The sequence below is a fragment of the Miniopterus schreibersii genome (assembly GCF_964146895.1).
Source record: "Miniopterus schreibersii genome assembly, chromosome: 17".
NCBI lineage: Eukaryota > Metazoa > Chordata > Mammalia > Chiroptera > Miniopteridae > Miniopterus > Miniopterus schreibersii.
In genome coordinates this window covers 24,383,165-24,404,140 of record NC_138117.1, presented here as the reverse complement: position 1 = coordinate 24,404,140, position 20,976 = coordinate 24,383,165, and the positions used below count along the sequence as shown (strand labels likewise).

General features: G+C 36.1%; 1 protein-coding gene across 1 annotated transcript in view; it reads left to right on the top strand.

Annotated features, from left to right (window-relative positions):
* The first annotated feature begins 4,237 nt into the window (after positions 1 to 4,237).
* The window catches only part of PPP1R42 (protein phosphatase 1 regulatory subunit 42), a 37,260-nt gene continuing 20,521 nt past the window's right edge, over positions 4,238 to 20,976 (top strand). The window contains exons 1-5 of the mRNA XM_081117101.1: positions 4,238 to 4,327; positions 7,838 to 8,054; positions 9,989 to 10,155; positions 11,015 to 11,153; positions 12,844 to 12,960. Coding sequence (XP_080973227.1) covers positions 7,926 to 8,054; positions 9,989 to 10,155; positions 11,015 to 11,153; positions 12,844 to 12,960 — 552 coding nt within the window. The 5' untranslated portion in view covers positions 4,238 to 4,327; positions 7,838 to 7,925. The remainder of the gene's footprint in view (positions 4,328 to 7,837; positions 8,055 to 9,988; positions 10,156 to 11,014; positions 11,154 to 12,843; positions 12,961 to 20,976) is intronic.

Here is a 20,976-nt window from a genome sequence, read left to right as displayed (position 1 = left end):
CATCCATTCTTAGGTAGTGAAGGGGTCAGTGGAGGGACAGCTGGATTGGAAAGTTTCTGAGGTTAAGTGGACTTGATTTGATGACTGAATGGGGGTACTAGTATGTGAGAGAGTACTGGAGATGGATTTTGGGCTCTACTTTGGGTAGCAGGGTGGACTGTGAGAAAGACAGAAACTAGAGGAGGCAGGTCAGATTTGTGCAGGATAGAAATGAGTTCAGTTTTTGTCAGGTTCACTTTCTATTGCTTCTAGGAATTCATATCCAGATGGAATGAACGTCTAGCAGCCAGCTGGATGGATATGTCTGGAACTCAGGAGAAATACTTTGGTTCGTTCTATGTATAATCTATGTAATAACATCACTGTATTTAATAAATGACATAAACTAGTTACTAAGTTAAGTTTTTCAAAAAGTATTTATTATTGGTGTATACCATGCCATTAGAAGTCCATGAATCTCTCAATTAAATGATCATCCCAGGTTACAGAAATCAAGATTAATACTTTGAAAGGAAACAGCCTCCTTCTAAAAAGATCTTCCTTTGTATTGATTCTACATCTTGCAGCTTCTATAAATGGACACTTGTTAAGCTATCTTTCACTTCAGCTAAGCTACAACTTCCTATAGCTTCCTCTCAGAATACCCTATGAAAATGGGAATTATATCCCAAATTTCTAAGTAAATCTTCCCTCCTTAAAGGAATTTTCCATTGCTCCCTGTATTAGTTATTTATTGCTACATAACTAATTATCCCCAAAACTTAGTGGCTTAAAACGACAAACATTATTTCACAGATTTTGTGGACCAAGAATTTGGGTCCTCTACTTCAGGGTCTCTCATAAGGCTGCAATCAAGGTGTTGGCCAGGGATGAGGTCTCATCTGAAAGTTCAACTGGGGATAGATCGACTTCCAAACTTAAACAGTATTTTTTTGCATTTAGTTTCTTGTTGAACTGAATTCCTTGCCAAGTGATGCTCTCCTAAATGACAGCTTGCTCTATCAACAAGCGCAAGCTAAAAATGCAATAGAGAGTCTGCTAGCAAGACAGAACTCATGATCTTTTGTAACCTAATTACAGAAATGATATCTCATCAACCTTTTCTTAATCTATTGGTTGGGACAAGTCATTAGTCTCAGCCCACACTCATAGGGAGGTGATTACACAAGCACATGAATACCAGGAGATGGGATCATTTAAACCATTTTAGAAGTCTGCCTACCATACTCACTACTATTTTCCAGTCTACAAGGTTAACCCAAAAAGAGGAGTTAATTCCAATAAAAGCTCATTTTTCTGTATAGAGTTATGTGATGATATACTTCTCTGGACCCTTTAAAATGTTGGTTTCTCAATGAAAATAACTAATCACTGAAGTGTTTGCTTAGTACTCTAGAAAGTCAAGAAATACAAAAAATATACAAAGATATATAGAACTATTTTTAAAATAAAAAGTATGTTTCTGTCTAAAGTTACTTGGAAACTCTAGTGGAGACTTTTTAAAATGTGCTTTTTAGCACAATTCTTCCGAGACTACCTTTTAAAATGATTCTCAAGACTCCATTTTTTTTTTTTTTTTTTACAAATACAAATTTCCCAACATCTGTCAAAGTGTAACTCTTAGAGTACTTTACACTGAACTTACAAATGTGGCACTGAAAACATGTATTTCTTGTACTCTGCCAAATTTCTGCCACATTAGAAAATACTCAGATGATTGTTTAACACTGTGTGCAGCTAGACAGGAATTATATTTCACATCTTAATGAGAAAATACTTTCTCTTAAACTTAACTTGTTGCATAAAAAAATTAATTAGTAATTCAACCATTTTAAACTATTTTAAATACCAACAGTCACAAAGAGATTTTCAATTCCACAAAGAGCAGAATCTAAAAATGGATTTTCAGAATATAATTTCATCATTTTTTAAAAACCTAATTACTAAATTAAGAGAAATAAACAGTCATAATCCCACCCTCAAGAAAGAACCACTACTAAATACTTTGGTATATAGCCATAGGTATAGGTATGGATGTATAGATCTACATCTAAGTCTATACTATTAGACATAGATATATATTTTTTAGACATTTAAATGTGTGTATAATTTTACAAGTGAGAACATACTTCTTTTTATGATATGTGAAATCATTATAAAACAAAGATTAACAGAGCAACTGATTTTCCATGAGGCATTGTTAAACATGTTTCTAGCAAAGTAGTATTAGAAGCAGGTTAAGTAAGTGCTACACACAGCAATGAGACAGCCCTGCATACATTGCTAAAGCTGTTGTTTCCAAATGAATGACCTATAAAACAGGTAAGAAGGGCATCTGATTTATGCCATAGTGTTTTAGCCATATTATTTTGATCATATGTTTACTTCTTCATATCCTTCTGTAGCTTTTATTCTGTTAGGTAACTCCCTACTTAAACTTTTTCCCCAGTGTCTGAATCTAAATTATGAGTTTCTCAATCACAGAATTATTATTTGTTCTCAGAACAAATCTCACTTCTGATGAATCTTTCTCTGACATCTTAACCAGCTTTGCTTCCCTCTTCCACCCAAACTAGTTGGCAGTTACTGACTTGCTATATTTCTCTTTTCCCTACTTTCTCCCTCACTACTACTACTGCCTCCTGGGTTCGATGATTAGTTCTGCTCTGGAAACTATTAAACCTATCTCACCTCACACTTATACGTGCAAGCCAAACTCATCCACTTCCCTGCAAGTTACTTGCTACCTCTCCTCTTTCTCCAGTATTGTTTCTTTATCCCAGCTAACACCTGGAAATTACCTTCAACTTCTCCCTCCCTTTATTCTATCCAATCTCTCTCGGTTAAACCCTGCTGCAAGATGCCTCCTAAATTTGTTCATTCCTTGACACTTTCTTTGCCTTCACACGGATCCAGGCCCAAACTGCCTACAACTGGACTTATCAACAATGTCCTGAATGGGGGTAGGGTTCACCTGTCCTGGTCCCTCTGTCCTTCTTTCTAGGCTACTCTTACTGAGCTTGAAATTGGGAGCCCAAGGGTAAGCTCCCTCTCTGCCACCTCAGATATGACCTTCAGCATATTTCTTTCCTGTCTCTAGGCCTGGGAGCTTCTTTATCTACAAAATGGCAAGTTCGATTGTCCACATGGGCTCTAAGCTGCCTTGTACCTGTAACAATCTTCTGCTCTGACCCTTCTTTGCTCAAGGAACAGCAATGACAACTTTTCCAGCATGCCCCTGCCCTGAGAGCTCAGCTGTCACCCACTGTTTTCCAGCGTTCACTGTCCCTCACATCTGGATTGCTCACATTACCAGATCCCTGATGAGTCCCAGTCTTTCCACTGAAAATGTCAGTTCCTTGTTCTATTGTTCGTCTCCTCCTTCATTTATAAATTATCATTTTTAACAAACACTTTATGGAGTGACTGCTAATCTACAAAGCACCTTGCCGGGTCCTGGGAATGGCGAGGTAAACGACATAATCCTTGCCCTTAAAGAATTTACCATTTTATTAAAGATATGGGTAAGTAGCATGTAGTGTGGTAAGTGCTGTGCCAAAGAATTTAATATCTCCTAGTTGTCTGGGGGCAGAAAGCAGCATTACCTAACAAGACCCAGTGCCCAGAAAGGCTTCAGAGAGGATGTGCTCATTCCAAGCTGAGTCCTTCAGTCTTAAAAGGGAAAATGAGAATTGAGGAAAGAAAGTATGCCCTACTGCTACCTTGAGGAGTGGAGAGAAGAGGTGATTTACCAGGACGGAGCATACTGGGCCAAGCGCCAGGCTGGAATCCTGCGGCAGAGAGGCCCAGAGGCAGGCGGCGAGGCCGGCCCGAAGAGCGGACTGGATGGAATGCCACCTAAGGAATCTATTTTATCTGAGTAAAGGGTGGCCTGTGGGCTGTCCTGGGATTTGAACAGTTGTTTCCTGGTCTGTTACTGGGAAAAGGTGGTCGGTTTGGGGGCCCTGAAGAGTTGAAAACTGATGGCAAGGGAAATCAGCGGGGGGAATGATGGCCTGCCAGAAACTGCTGTGGCAGGAAGGCTGGTCCACTAAGCCCCAAGGCGACCCCCGGCCGACGGCCTCGCCAGCTAACAGCCCGCGCTCAGACCCGCCAGGGGTCACCCTCCAGCCCCCGGCACAGGCCACAGGACCCCGCCACGCCGCAGGGGCGGAGCTTCCAGAAACCTCGCGAGACTTCTCCGTGAGCCGGGACAATCGAGGAGCGTCTGGTCGCCTGGCAACCACAGGCGGGGGGGCTGAGGAAGCTGGCTCCGCGGAATTTACCGAACCAGAGTCACTAACCCGGCTCATCCCGCGACCCACCGGTGAGGTGCTTCCAGGGAAGAAGCGTGGGGACCGAGGACACCCTAGAGCCAAGTTTCTCAAACTTGCCTGCCAGTAATCCTTTCCTGGGGCGCCTGTTGAAATGCAGATCCCTGCGCCTTCTCTCTAGACATCTAGAATTTCTAGGAAAAGTCTGGAAGTCTGAATTTTAAACAAATGGCTATAATCAGGCAAGATTGGGAAACAGTTCTAGAGGAGGGAGACGCGGGTGGAGGGGTGGCCGCGGAGCTGAGGGAGCGCGCTCTGTGGGTGCGGATCGGAGTCTGAAGAAGGGAAAGTCTGGGAGCATGGGCGAGTTAGAGCATCTGGAGGCCTGCGAGCTGCGGCTGGCTAAGGGAAATACACAAACCCAAGTGGAAGTGTCCACCGCATCTAGCCAGTGGGAGCCCCAGGATGATGAAGGCCAAGGGGTCCCCCACATGGATTCCCGGAGAGCCTGTGGAGCAGCTCCAAGCTGCCCCTCCCCTGGCGATCTGGAGAGAGAGCCTAGCAAGTGGAGCCCCAAGATAGCAGAGATATCTAGTAGGGAAAAAATGAAAAAGCAGTTTCTCAAACTTTGGAAAATAATGAACTTCTTTTAAAAGAAAACCAGGGACACCCCACAAGTATTGACATAATTATTTTTATTACAATGTTCTAAAATGTATCCAAATCCAAACTAGATCTTGTTTAAACTCCTGAAGCTTATAATTTCTCTAAAACAAACTACAATACCAATGAAGTTTAAATTATTATATGAAGTTTAAAGTATTATATTAACAAAATAAATGGTGGTGTTCTGGTGAAACTAAATTCTCTTGTGGACCTGAATGCTATGACACAGGTCCTTTGCTTTAACAGTCTCTGTTGTTGTATGTTACGGGTCGATTCAGTTCTCTCCCTTTCCACATTCAAGCCCCTGGAAAGATTTCCTATAGTTTGCTGAGTCGGTCCATTGACCTTTCCTTGGTTTAATAAACGAGTCATTTATATATCACATTTGCCTCTTTCCTTTTCTAATTATCTGAGAGAATTAAATTTATTTCTATACAAGCACCAATTAGTGCAATGGAACCTAGAGGCAAAATCCATTTACAGCACAGTCATTCAGGAGGATTCAGATGATCCAACATGTCTGCTTTAGCCTAAGTTAGAAAGCAGAGCCTGAAGCAAAAACTCTGTGATAACACTTTCTTGGGGTTGTATCTCAGGGAAGCAGGAGAGGGAAAATAAAAGATTGAAGCAGAGATAGAGAGCAAAAAGTTCTAACCATGTTTTCAGAGGGACCTTTTGAAATGACTGTATCTCCTAAAAGTCCACGGGGGAAAGAAGGGAGAATAAATCATTCGTGGCTCTGGTCTCCCATTGGTCAAAGTTACCGCCACAGGGCATCACATCCTGCCTGGTACAGAGTTGCTCCTGCATGGCCACTTGCACAGCAGTCTCCTGCCACAGGACAAACCCTGTTGTGTATAACCTCTTTAAGATCTGCATATTACCACAGTTATTTCCAGGAGTTCTAAAATTTTTAAATAGTGGCCAAAGAAATCATATTTTCAATATGTACAACCCTGAAGTGCCCATTACTAGTTTTAAACCCTACAAAAAGCTCTTGCAAATGTGCTAAAATGACATATACATATATAAGAACCATAAGAGCAACACTGTAAAAGCAAAAGTATTTAGAACACCCAAAGATCTATCATCAGAGTAAATTTCTTACAGGGGAATATTAAACCGCAGTGCAAATATTCTAGAACCACACACATCAACTTTGATGAATCTCACAAACAAAAAATTGACCAAAGAAGAAAACTGGAATCAGAATAATGCCGTTTATGATGGGTAAAAAACAGTACTATATGTTGTTTAGGTATTCATACATATGTAGAAAAGTATAGAGACATGAAGAGGGATGTCTAAATTTATTATAAACTCTAAATTGAAAAGAATGGAGAGGGAGAAATGTCTAGATGGTTCCAAATGCACTTGTAATGTTTTTACATTTTAAGCTGACCTGTCCAAGGGTGTGGTGTTATTCTTTATACTTTTATGATGATGTATTTTATGAAGTATTTTTAAGCAAAATTAAGAAAAGCTGTATTTGCCTTGGCTGGTTGCTCAGTGGTTAGAGCAACGGCCTGCAGACTGAAGGGTCCCAGGTTCGATTCCAGCCAAGGGCGAGTGCCTCAGCTGCAGGCTCGGTCCTACTTGCGGGAGGCAACCAATCGATGTGTCTCTCTCACACCGACGTTTCTCTCTCCTTACGCTCTCTGAAAAGCAATGGAAAAAATATCCTTGGGTGGGGATTTAAAAAAAGGAAAAGTTATCTTTATTTAATTAGGAACTTTGTTCATAATATTATTGTCGTGTTTGAAATTTGATCTGTAAACAATAATCTTTCATACCACACAAATTGAGGTGTTTGGTTGGTGAAATCCCGGGTACACTGGAATAATAATGCTCAGTTTTAAACTCTATTTTTGCTTATATTTTTTGACAAGAGAATGTAAAGCAAAATTGGGGAAACTGGGATACGTCAAATAGCTATACTTCCTAGATGATGACAAAAGAATGTGTTACCTCAAACTAAGGACCACATATGCATATCTTACATGGAGCAATATTTGATTAATAGCACGTTCCCTTTATTTAACAGCCCTAATATATTCCAGATGAAACAGTAAAGTGAGCAGTGTTTGCCTTATCTGTGAACAAAACAATAATAATGATGATGACAAACATTTATGGCCCAAGTACCAGGCACTGTGCAGAACACTCTATACGTGATTATCTCATGTGATCCTTACTGTCCCTTGGACATTGTCCTCATTTTATAAGAAACTGAGGTAACATGGCCAAGATCGCCTAACTAGTGAGCAGTGAAGTGCAAGTTTGAAACTAGGCTGTCTGGATTGAGAAACACTGCATTCTGTTACCTCTTTATGGATGATAGTTGTAGTGACATACAAAATGTCAAGGCCAGCCCCATTTTCATGTATTTTGCACCACTGTCTTATGAATATATTCCAGGTTTTCACACCATTTGTTCTAATTTGGGGGTTTAGTGAATGTGATCACCATGGATATTATGGGGAAAGGAGCCAGCAGCCCTGCTCATTCTTACATGCCACCTGCTTGAGTAGTTTCAGAACAATCTTTGGACCGTACTTTCTCCACATGAGAACACTAGATGATAATCCCTGAGATCCTTTTCTACTCCGAGAGAGAAAAATAATACTTTAACAGATGTCCACAATAACAATTCAATACTAGGGAGAAGAAAAGACTTAAAAGAAAATGAGCCTTGAGTATTTAATTAGTTTGGGTGTTTTAAATTTTTTAATAAAAAGAAGTTTAGGTCTATAAACTTAGAAAATACCTAAATGCCCCTAAAAATGTCTATGAAGTAGCTAATCAAATAATTTTATATAAGAAACCTTTTTTTAAGTCAAAATGATTTTTCCTAAATTGCTATGTATATAATACTCCATTTTTTCTTTAATTTTTAGAAAGTTGGGCATAAAACAATACCTAAACCTGCTTCTTGACATGGCATCTGAACAGAGCTAAAATGAGAGTTTGATTTATAGAGAAATTATGGTTCGACTGACCTTGGATCTAATTGCTAAAAACAGCAACCTTAAACCCAGGAAAGAAGAAACCACCCTACAACACCTGAAAAAAATAACTCATATAAATTTTTCAGGCAGAAATATAGATGCAATTGTAAGAACTCTGAAATTATTTCCTATTTTTATATAATTAGCAATGTAAAGTCTAGAAAATGTTGTCAGGGCATACCTTCTTATTAACTATATTTTGATTATACATATTAACTATATATTAGTCAGGTTTATATTGTGTTATTATTTAATTATTATTGCTTGTGATGTTAAACTTGTTAAAATTAAATTTCTATAAAGTATACCATTGTGATTGTTAAATATATATGTTAAATATACTTGTTCCCCTAAAATACTCTACAGTATAGCAAACTAGATTTGAAAGTCTATGTTGGAATATAATTTCAAAGATAATTACTCATATATAATTTCAGAACCTTGGAATATGAATTTTAACATATCAAAATATTAAGAATTACTGTGTTAGTACCATATTTCAAAACCTTAGGAGGGAAATCTTTTTCGCACATAATTTAATGGTTATATACATGTAGATTATACTTGTTCAGTTACATCACACAAGATTATGTTTACCTGGATATATTCTGAAACTACATTTTCTCTGTGTTGAGCCAATTCTTGACTTTAATTTGGGAAACTTTAAAAGCAGCTATAACCTATTTAGGCCATTTGTATTGGTATCCCTTGTCTATAATAAAATGCTAAAGACTACAGATAAGAGGAAATTTCTTGAACATATAACCTACATGATGAAGGCAGGGATCACGTCTATTTTGTTCACATCACTCTAAATTCCCCATCCAATACTGTGCCTGACTCATATTAAGTGCTGAATGAATATTTATTGAATGAGTGAATAAATAACACCAAAGCCCCAGGCACAACTGTCAGTTACGACTGTTGAAGTTTTTTTCAGAGACCCTACCCAGCTCTCGTTCTATATTCCTTTCCAGTTTTCTGGTGATCCTTCTCTCATGAATCCAGCTGCCCAAACCTCATGTTTCTCTTTTGTTGCCCGAAGCTCTCTACCTCATCTTACTACACACAGGCTGCTTTCTCCATAGCCTCCCTTTAAAGTTCTTTGGCGCCTCACAATCAATGCTCCGGTGTGGAAGACCTTTGTCAGGAGGAAAGCAAACTGATGTAAAGTGCTTTACCCTAAGATAAGAATAACTTGTAAATTTAAAGTTCCCAAGATGTAGTTACATATTAAAAGATCTTATTTAATAAAAGCTGAGATTTTTTTTTTTTAGCAACACTTCACTCTATCTCTTGCCTACTTAGTCTAGGCTGACTATACCAGCACAGAAGAAATGACAGCCTTTTAAAATACCTTTAATTGTTTTTCTTATCTCAAATGTAATTGGTGTTCATTTGTATAAAATACATATAAAAAGAAAGAAATTGACTTGTGATTATACCATGCAGAGAAAACCACTATTAACATTTACGTAATGTCCTTCCAGTCTTTTTTCTAGGCATATATTCATATAATTTTACAATACTGGTTCATTGAGTGTACTGTTCTTATTTTATTATAAAATCTATAAGATATTACTAAAGAAACTAAAGGATATTTAATGGTCATTCAATGGCATTATCATAGTTTCTTTATTAATCCATTGCTCCTGAATATCTAGATGACTTTCAATTTTCAGTTTTATAAATCACAACTCTTTACTTCCAATCCTACAGAAAGACTAAGAAGATCTGATTTATAATGTTGGAGCAATAATTTGTTAAATGCTTCAACTTCAAGGAAGCCTGCTTCCAAGAAAAATTGCTTGCACTGGGACAACCTTTCTTAACAAATACAATTTTATTGATATAGTTACAGAATAGTAAAACCTAGAACTAATTTTGTAATTATTCTAGTCTTGTTTTGACTGTGCTAAGAAGAAATACCATTCTTTTACATTAACCTTAAGAAAATTACAGAATGATTAAGTGAAAAACTTTCTTTAAAACAAACTTACAAGTTTTCAGAGGTATGACCTGTTTTTGTTTTTCTTTTAGGAAGACCTCTCTCTTTGCAAAAATCTTAGTGTTTTATATTTGTATGATAACCATATTAGTCAAATAACTAACTTGAATTTTGCAACAAATCTGACCCACTTGTACCTACAAAACAATTGTATTTTGTGTATAGAGAACCTCGGGTCATTAAAGAAACTGGAAAAACTGTAAGTCCTTTTTTTTTTTTTAAGTACTGTAATTGTTTGTCATCACTACAGTAGTATTTTTGCATGCAAATATTCCATTATCTGTAGTTTTGTGGAACAGGCTACAATTTTTATTCTCTTTTAGTATTATTAATATAAAATAAATTGTTTCAATGTAATACCAATTTGTGTTTTATTAAGCCTGGTATACTTTTCTTTTTGCGGAGGTTAAGTTGTCTTAAGGACTTAAAAGAATACCTAAAAACATCCTTATGTAGGCTCAAATGATGAGAAAAAGTTTCCATGGAACCCAATGAGTTCTGTGCCTTTAAGAATCACATATCTGAAAAAGGCATGGCCATAGAATTAATGTTGATGTAGATTTGATTGTAAAAAGGCATTTACTGTGTCTATAATCATTTTAATTAAACAATGAAGACTGGTGGATCCAATTTCCCCAGACTGAAAGAACTATTAGTGCTTCTCAAAAAGTGGGCCAGGGGCCTTGGAATGGGGAGATAAGAGTGGGGTGGGAAATGCAGGGTTCCATAGATAGCCAAATGAGAATGTCTGGGGATTAGGCCCAGAAATTTTCATTTTTAAACCTACAACCTAGGTGATTCTTCTGCACCCTACATGAGGAACACTGGTAGTTTAATTAGGACTATTCCAATTCTCTCACTTAAAAAAATAAACTTACTTCTTAGGCTAAATTACATGTAACAATCATATGGATAAACCTTTCATTGATTCAATATAAAGAGAACATTCTGTATGTGTAATTTTCATACAGCTCACTGATTTTATTATGTTCTTATCATGTTTACAGACCATGATGTTCACAGAATGTCTATTTAAAATTATGTCTTATATTTTGCAGGTATCTAGGAGGCAATTACATTGCTGTAATAGAAGGTCTAGAAGGACTAGAAGGACTAAGAGAGCTTCATGTTGAGAGTCAGAGGCTTCCCCTTGGAGAAAAGCTTCTGTTTGATCCAAGAACTCTTCATTCTCTGGCAGTAAGACCACATTTGAGTATTCTAACAAAGCATGTAGTGATTAACAGTTATCATGGACCAGGAAGGTGGTAAAGGTTTATTTGGACATGTAGATACTGTGAATATTTATAGACAAATTGAGAGTTTATTTGAGGGTTAAAACGAATTTTTCCCCATATAATTCCTCAGAGACTCAGCAGCTATAAAGTGGGGATAATATCTGCTTTTAGGGCTACTGGGAGGATCAAAAGAAGGATGTTAAAAGGTTATGTAAAGTATGAAGTTCTGACAGATGTTAATTCACTCATAATTTGGACCTTGGTGATTATCATAACTGAAAAAAACCTATGGGAAGTGGTGTGCACACTTGGAAAATTTAAAACAACCTAGAGAATCATTACAATAAGTCGTTTTTTCGCTGGATTCTGATTTGATTGTAGGTTGTGCTACATACAGCTCTAAGTCATCAGAAGCAGGTAGGTCTGGGAGCACTGGATTTGATGCTCCAGCTGTCAGCTCATTATCACATGGAAGTGTTACAATGAGTTGAGAAGCCAGAGTGTGCCATGGAGGCTTTTGCTAATCCTCAAAGTGGGATAAACTGCCTTCAGTTCTTGGCAAGGGTTGGAAATGGAACATGGTTGTCGTATTTACAGATTTCTTTGGTTTTATTTTAGAGGGCCAGGAAATGGAGGGCAGTGTAAGGTTTTTGAACCAACCATATAATAATAAAGGGATCATGATTTAAATTTGAAAAGAAAGAAGTGACTTGGTTTCTATCCTACCACGTCTATTCTCTCCATAAAATCAAATCAACTGTGTCTCGGCTCAACATCAATTGATCCAAGTAGACTGACCCCACCATGGGGATGGATACTTTTACTATAAAACGCTGCTGAAAATATTTTTGCTTATTCAACTTTTGCATATATTCAAGCATATTCTGAAATTCTAAATATAAGGCATAATTTTTAAAGCTATATTTCAAGTCTTAAAAAGTATCAGAAAGAATCTTCTCTATATGTCAGCTGTATGTGGATGCCTGGGTAGGTAGACTCCATCTTTGTAGAGATTCCTGGGCCTTAGATTTTAAGATAGCTTTGATTTAGTGTTGCTCTATTGTATATTTATGTCCTCATTAACAGCTGATGTTGAAATTCTTGTTAATTAGCTAATTATTATTCTAAGTGGCTTATGAACATATGGATTGTCAAGAGAAAACTATACTGAGAGATAAAAATAAAAACCATATTCTTTAATTCTTAGTCAATGTGTTCTATTTAGAAAAACAAAGACAAAAATGATTTCTTCCTATGTAAGTACACATTTTAGTGACCTTTAACACAAAATGATAATTTGCTTAAACTGAAATAACCATATTTTCTACATTGTTATTTGGTCATTGGCACATCTTTTTTCTTTCTTTGCTTCTTGATTCTTAGCTTCTTTTTCTATAAATTTCTCTTACATCTTGATCAAACATATGGAAAATAGTAAGTTATTTCACAATTACTATAGTTCTAAATATTCCACACGGAAAAAACAAACAAACATAGAAACAAAACCCCCATGGCTTTTTATTTTCTTGCCTAAAGTGCAAAACAGCCTGCACTGATCAACCTTAAATTTTTCACAGATTAGGACTTTTGGTTCCTATATATAGCACTTAATTAGGCTATTTACTAATGCTAATTTAATTATTTTCTTACAGAAATCCCTCTCTATATTGAATATCAGCAATAATAATATTGATGACATAAGAGACTTAGAAATACTGGAGAATCTTAATCAGCTCATTGCAGTTGACAATCAAATTCTGCATGTGAAGGTAGTGTAAAGAAAAATTAATTTTAGAATATTTATATGAAATTGTGATGGAAATAGCTATAAAATATATTATTTTAAAAACTATTCTGGATTTATTCTAAAAGTAGCTTATGAATCTCTACTTCTTAATGTATTTATTTGTATAATTCTGCCCTCCTACTTGGTTTTCTCTCCTATATCCAATGCCTCCATCCCTCACCAACAGAAAAAAGTTTCTCTGAGAAGGAAGTTATTCTTTTTCCCTCTGTTTTATTTTCCATAAAATGTTCCCCTCTAGAAACTAGATTTCTTGCCCCTTATCTCTGATCTCCCAATGAATAAGTTTCTAGTAATTGACTATACCTGAGCTCTCTCCTGGCTACCCCTTCTCGGGGAAGCACCTGGATCTTAAACTTATTCTAATGTGCACTAGCTATATTCATGTTATATTATATTATATCATGCCATATTCATTCAATTATTCATTCATTTGAGTGTGTATTGGGCACCTACATATTTTTCAGGCACTGTATTATTCTGTGTAGAACAGAGGAAGGAAGGATACAATCCCAGGGCTCAAAAAAACCATAGTCAACAACTAATGTGACTACAGTGTTTTCATAAGTAGCATGGTAGCACTAACTCAGCCTGGGGCTAAGGCAGGCTTCCTGGAAACAGTCATCTGTGAACTGAGCCATTGCCATGATCTCACAGTTTCTGGCTTGGCCATGGGGTGGGCTCTGGTATAATTTCTTTACATGGAACCACAGAAGAAAGAATGGGCTTATTTCCTCAATAAACAGCACTGTTGTTTTCTAAATTATGGGATAAATTCTGCATTGAAAAATGTTTTAAATTTTAGAGTGCTCTTCTATATTTTTTACGTTGGGCATTTTGTATTCATCAGAATTATTTAGTTTTCTACGATTTTACAGTATTCAGATCAATAATATGATTTTGTGATAGATGAGTAGTCAGATATATTATACATGTGATCCTATTGAAAGTGAGTTTAGGTCTTTGCTTAAGTAGAGAATACCTGAACTGTGCACAGTGTTCCACATTCACCCATGGGAAATGGGAGCAGAGTGGCCAAGCACAGACACTCACCTTTCCTGGGGACAGAATGGTGGAAAATTCCAGTCTCCCAAATTGGCATCAATCTTAAGTACAGGTTGTTTCCCCCAAATCTTTTTGTAAGCACAGGTTTTAAGCACAATGCTTGGCAAATAAATGTTCAGTAATAAGTAGTGAATATATCTTGAAAGATTTGGTTAGTTGTTAATTATCGTAATTACCAAGATTCATTTCAGTTATTTTCGTTACTTTTAAAGTCTTGTTCTATTATGCTTCTCACTCTGAACAGAAAAGGAGCACTTGATAACGTGATAAAAAATACTAGCCTCCAAATAATCCCAAAGGAAGTTTTTCTGAGTGACATTAAAACTAAGCTATTTTGCCTACAGTGATTATTCTTAGGCCATGTTAATAATGCATAACCAGGATAAATGTATAACCAAAATAAATACCTTCATTATTGTTGATTATTCAGTCTAACGATCAATGTCTAAATAACCAAATCCCTATTTTTAAGACTTAACTCTATCTTACCTCCCTTGTGTAGCTTTTTCTGAACTCTCCATCAAATTAATCTATTCAAAAATATTTGTTATATTATGTGTGCCAGGCACTGCTCTAGACCCTTGGAGAAACATATTCTAGGCACTAGGGATACAATGATAAATAATACAAGGTCTCTACCCTCAAGGAGCTTACGTTACAGTGAGACAGGGAAGGGGAACGATCAGGAAAAAAATAAACAGAAGATTGTGAAAAGCGCTATGAGGGAGTTAAATAAGATGACATAATGGAACAATCAGGTTACCTAAGCAAATAACATTTATTCTGACATCTGAAGGCTAAGAAAAAAGAAATCTGTGTGGAGAACTAGGGAAAGAACATGTCAGGCACAGGGAACAAAAGATACAAAGGCTCTGAGTCCAAAGAGAGCTTAAAGCGTCCAAGGAACAAAAAAGGCCAGTTTACTGTGACAGAGGCCCCAGCATATAGTTCAGTTTCTGAAATGCTGTCAGTGCTCAGTAAGTAACTGTTGTTGTTTTTCAGTCCTCACTCAAGGATATTTTTTCCATTGCTTTTCAGAGAGTGGAAGGAGGGGAGAGAGAGAGAGAGAAACATTAATGTGAGAGAGATACGTCGATTGGTTGCCTCCCGCACATGCCCCAACATGGGCCAGGCATCAAGCCTGCAACCGAGGTACATGTCCTTAGCTGGAATCAAACCCAGGACCCTTCAGTCCACAGGTCGACACTCTAACCACTGAGCCAAACTGGCTAGGGCTCAATAAGTAATTGTTGAATGAATAGACAAGAGAATAACATGAGATTAGAAAGGAAGGTATAGGAACCAGATCATAAAGGTCCCTTTAAGCTGTGGTCATGAGCTTGACTTGAAGTGCAATAGGAAGTCACTGAAAGGATTACATTTTAACAGATTTCTCTATCAGCTATGTGAAGAATAGGTTGCAATATGATAGCAAAGAGATAAGGTGGGAGACAACTACAGAGGTTAAGTAAGAGAAGATGGTTGCTTGGAAATGAAAAGGAGTAAGTGGATTGCAGGTAAATTTTTAGGTTGAACCTACAGAACTTGCTCATGAGCAGGATGTGTAGGAATAAAGAAAAGAGAAGGATGACTCCTAGCTTCTTGTGTGAGGGACTGGGGAGATAGAGGTAGCCTTTACAAGTTGGGGAATACAGGGAAGGAATAAAATAATTTCTTCTATTGAATGATCTATTGGACACTGAAATGGATATGCCAAGTAGGCACTTGGAGTTCAAAGGAGAAGTAAGATTGAAAAGTTTGGGAGTCAACAGCATTTATATATGTAGAGCCATGCAACTGGGTAAAAGACAGTAGAGATAAAGAATAAATGAGGCCAAGATCAAGCACAGAAATACTCCAATATTTAGAGCTCATTTAGATGAGAAGGCACCAGAGTCATTGATGTAAGAGAAGACAAGAGGAAAAGAAACTTCAATAGAGAGAGAGAGAATGGCCACTTGCACTGAATGCTGTTGAGTGCTTGACATGAGGGCAGATAAGACATTAACAGAAATGCATGGGATTTAACAACAGTCAGACTATGTCTGGTCAAGTATCGTGTATTATGCATGTTTCAGAACAGAGTGCCTTGGCAAGGGTTTGCATTGTTTTTCTTCTACCCAAAGCCACAGAAACTTCTCTCTGTGTTATAGTTTGAGAAACTTCAGTTTTTTCTTGAGGTATTTCCCCATACCTAAAATTTAAATATATAAACTAAAAAGCAAGAGAAGGGAAAATTAAAAGACTATGTGGATATAATACCTTAAAAACAAAGTTACAAGTGATAGATTTAATTTGTGAAGAAGCTGAACCAGAGTGGTTATGCTTCAAAAATCACAGCAGAGGGCAATGCTGAAAATGGGGATTTACTGCAAGACAATACTAAAATGTTACAGGGCCTCTATTTTCCTCCCTCTTATGTATACAAACCAGTCTTTACTCCCAAACCCTTCCTGTGTGGCTTAAAAACCCTGGGCAAGAGACTGGAGAAATCCTCTCTAGGTAAACTGAGCAGACCAAGAGAAAACATCTCCCAATTCAGATATTCAAGGGTTCCACAGGGAAAATGTAAACAGCATACCCAATTGCCCTACAGTGAGACCAACCAGTCAGTAGGCCTGTCCTTGCCACAGAGCTCTCCCTTACTTTCATGAATGAACAGGTATCTCAGGATCACGAGACATCCGAAAGCTTCTAAAAATCAAAGAAAGACAGAAACAAAAAGAAAAACGCTGAAGAAACAGATAATATGGAAGCAGAGAAAAACAAAACCTTTAACAAATCCCACTATAATTAATTTCTTGAGATAAATAAAAATGGATTCTATAACCTTGAAATAAAAACAGGATTCTCTTTTATTTTTTAAAGAATAAGAATGAGAGCACTTAGAAATTTAAAATAGAATAGGGCCCTGGCCCGTGTGGCTCAGTTGATTGGAGCATCGTCCTGCACACCAAAGGGTGGCAGGTTCAATTCACGGTCAGGGCACATGCCTAGGTCTCAGGTTCAGTCCCAGGTTGGGGTGCATGCAGGAGGCAACCGATGAATGTTTCTCTCTCACACATTGATATTTCTCTCTCTCTCTATCAGTTTAGAAAAATATAAATAGAATAGATAAAGTTAAATATTCAGTATAAAGATTAAATGATAAAATTGGGAAGTCTCCAAGAAAGAACAAAAAGAAAATAAGCAAGTAAAAAAGAAACATAGTGCATAATTCAGGATATCCAACACATAACTAATAAGAGTACAAGAATCAGAAAATAGGGAAATAAAATTATACTTTAAAATAATGTAATGGGCCATGATGTATTAACCAAGACAAAAATCATCCCAGAATTACCCCCACCCCCCAAAATAGAAAATTAGACAAAATATGTGAAACAACTTTTTCAGACATTGTACAGGTCTGTGATCCCTAGAAGAAGGAAAACAAACAAGGTGAACTCTCTAATTATCCCAGCTTTCTGCCTGAAGGCACTTTCCAGACCACAGTGCAGGGAGGGGAATAGCAAACAAGAGTCATGAAAATATAAATCATAACTGAAGAAAAGTCAGTCAAGAAAAAACATTCAGAAATGATACAGAGGATGGAATCTGAAGACAGGACTTTTAAAAAGCTGTGATAAATATGCCCTAGAATTTAAAGAAAGAGTGAACACAAACAGAAGAGGAATGGAAGATGTGAAAAAAGTAACTTCTGGAACTGAAAAGTATATCTAAAATTAAAATTAGTTGGGTGGGATTAAAAGTAGATTAGACATTGCGGAAGATCAGAGAACTCAAAGATATAGCATTAAAATTATTAAAAATCAATAAGCATATCCTGGGGTGAGGATTTTTTAAAAAAATTCTCAGCAAACTATAACTAGAAAGGAATTTAACCAGATAATCCTCATTCATGTAAAATCTACAGGTAACATCATATTTAATGATGAAAGACTGAATGCTTTCCCCCACAAGACTGGGAATAAAGCAAGGATGTGTACTCTATAGTAGAAGCCTTAACTAGTGCAATAAGGCAAGAAAATGAAATAAACAACACTCAGTTTGGAAAGGAAGAAGTGAAACTGTCTACATGATTGAGTATATGTAAAATCTTAAGCCTACAAAAAAAGCTTTTAGAACGTAAGAGTAAGTTTAGCAGTGCTATAGGATACAAGATCAATGTGCAAAAATCAATGCTCATATGCCAGCAATAAATAACTGGAAATGTTTTCAAATGCCATTTACAATTAATGTCTGGAAACATGAAATACTTAGGGATAAATTTAATAACATATGTGCAAGAGCTGTACAACAAAAACTACAAAACATTGTTGAAAGAAATTAAGGAAGACCTAAATAAATGGAGAAAGATACCATTTTCATGTGTTGGAAGACTATATTCTTAAGGTGCTAATTCTTTCCAAATTAGCCTATACATTCAACATAATCCCAATCAAAATCCCAGCAGATTTAAAAAAAAAAAAATTGACAATATGATTCTACAATTTATATTATAATGTAAGGGATCTAAAATACCAAAAACAATATTACTAAAAAGAATAATGTTTAAGAACTTAACCCTCTGATTTTGTTACTTCAACATTACAATAATCAAGACATTGTGGTAGTGGCATAGGATGGATGTAGAGATAGAGGAAACAAATTATAGAGTTTAGAAATAAATTCACACATATGGTCAACTGTTTTTTTCACAGGGATTCCAAGGTAATTCAATGAGGGAAGAATAATCTTTTCAACAAATGCTGGTAGAACAACTGGATATCCAAATAGAAAAAATGAACCTTCACCCTTTATACCATATACAAAAATTTACTCAAAATGGATAACATACAAATTTAACTGCTAAAATATAAAGCTTCCAGGGGAAAAAACACAGACAAACAGTTCTTAAAAGAACACAAAAGAATGACCCATAAAAAATTGATAAGCTGAACTTCATCAAAATTTAAAACTTTAGCTCTTTGAAAGACATCATTAATGAAATGTAAACCACAGACTGGAAGAAAATATTAGCTATCATGTATCTGACAATTTTAACAAGAATAACAAAGAACTCTTACAACTCTATAGTAAGAAGAAAAACAACACATTAAAAGTGGGCTAAAAATTTCAACAGAAACTTTATGAAAGAACATAAACAAATGGTCAGTAAACACAAGATGCTCAGTATCACTATTCATCAGGGAAATGCAAACTAAAATCAAACCACTATATACCCACTAGAATGGCTAAAATTAAATGACTGACAATATTAATTTTTTATAAGGAGCAACTGGAATTCTTATTTATTGCTGAGGAAATTTAAAATGTACAACCTCTTTGGAAAACAGCAAACTATTTCTTGTAAAGTTAAATATGCAGTTACCATATGACTCAGCAATCACATTCTTAGGTATTGACCCAAGTGAAATGAAAACCTATGTTCATACATATACCTGTATGCAAATCTTTATAGTAACTTTATTTGTAATTTTGGAAACAACCAAGTTTCCCTCAAATGGGGAATGGATAAATAACTATATTCCATACAATGGAATATCACTCAGCAATAAGAAGGAATGAACTGATGCACACAACAGCATGAACAAATTTTAAAAAACATTATACTGAGCAAAATAAGCCAGACAAAAAAGAGTATATGCTCTACAATTCCATTTATATGAAACTCTTGAAAAATAAAAAAGAAATGTATATAGTAACAGCAGATCAATGATTGCTAGATGGGAAGCTGACTGAAAAAGGCCATGAATGAATCTTTTGGGATAATGAAAATTGTCTTGAGTATGGTGGTTATGTGGATGTATATGGTTTAGTCATTTTAATGGATATGTTTTATTATATACAGATTATAGCTCAATAAAATTTCAAAATAATATTAGAAAAATTTTCAGAGCCAAAGGAACAGAGTTTCCTGATTCAAACTGTCTCCCAAATGTCAGCACAGTGAATGAAAACTGACCCTCACCCAGGTCCATCCTTAAAAGTTTTAGGACTCTAGAAGTAAAGAGCTTCTAAAGGCTTCAAGAGAGAAAAAGAGGATCAGGAATCAAGAATCGGGAATCAAAGTAGAATCAGAATTATCAGACTTTTCAATCTGGAAAACAGTAGAATAAGGTCTTTAAAATTTAAGGTAAAAATATTCTCAATCAAGAATTATATACTCAGTCAATTTTAACAAGAATAACAATTTTTTAAACATGCAAGCTCTAAAAAAAATTTGCACCCCACATGCTCTTCCTGAGGCAGCTCTTAGAAAATGTGTTGCTCCTCAAAAGGAGAGAAAACTGCAAAAAGGGAAGACACGGCATCTAGGAAATAGGAAAAATACTAAGGAAATTCCTAGACTGAATTTGAAGGGAATTTGAAGTGAAGTGATATCCTGGGACAGCATCTACCAGCCCAGGCTGCAGCAGGCTGAGTTGGTGATAAATACTTAGAAAACTAAGCAAATAAATAACCAACCAATTTTTAAATCTAGAGAAAATAAGAAGCAATCATAGTATATTATTTGGTTTAAAGTTGACTAATATTTCAGTGAGCTTAATAATAGTGAATATTAATCTGATTAACAATTTTAGTATAATTCTATTAACAAAATGGGGGAAGGGAAGTATAGGGCTTAGAGTAGTATTTATGAGAATTAAATCATCATCTTCCATAGTAGGAATCCACTAGATAAGTATCTAAGATTTTAAAAATCAATAGATAGCAGTTGTTATTTAGCATTGTGGAGGTAAGTGTGTATAGAAATAGCTGAAAAAGTTGAAACTGGTTTTGTTATAAGGCCTACTTTTTGTTATAAACCCTATGGTCTTATTTGATTTTTTTAACTGTGTTGCTCTGCCTTTTTAAAATCTAATTTAAAAAAGGGTGATTGGTTGGTAAGGAACAACTGGTTAATATAATT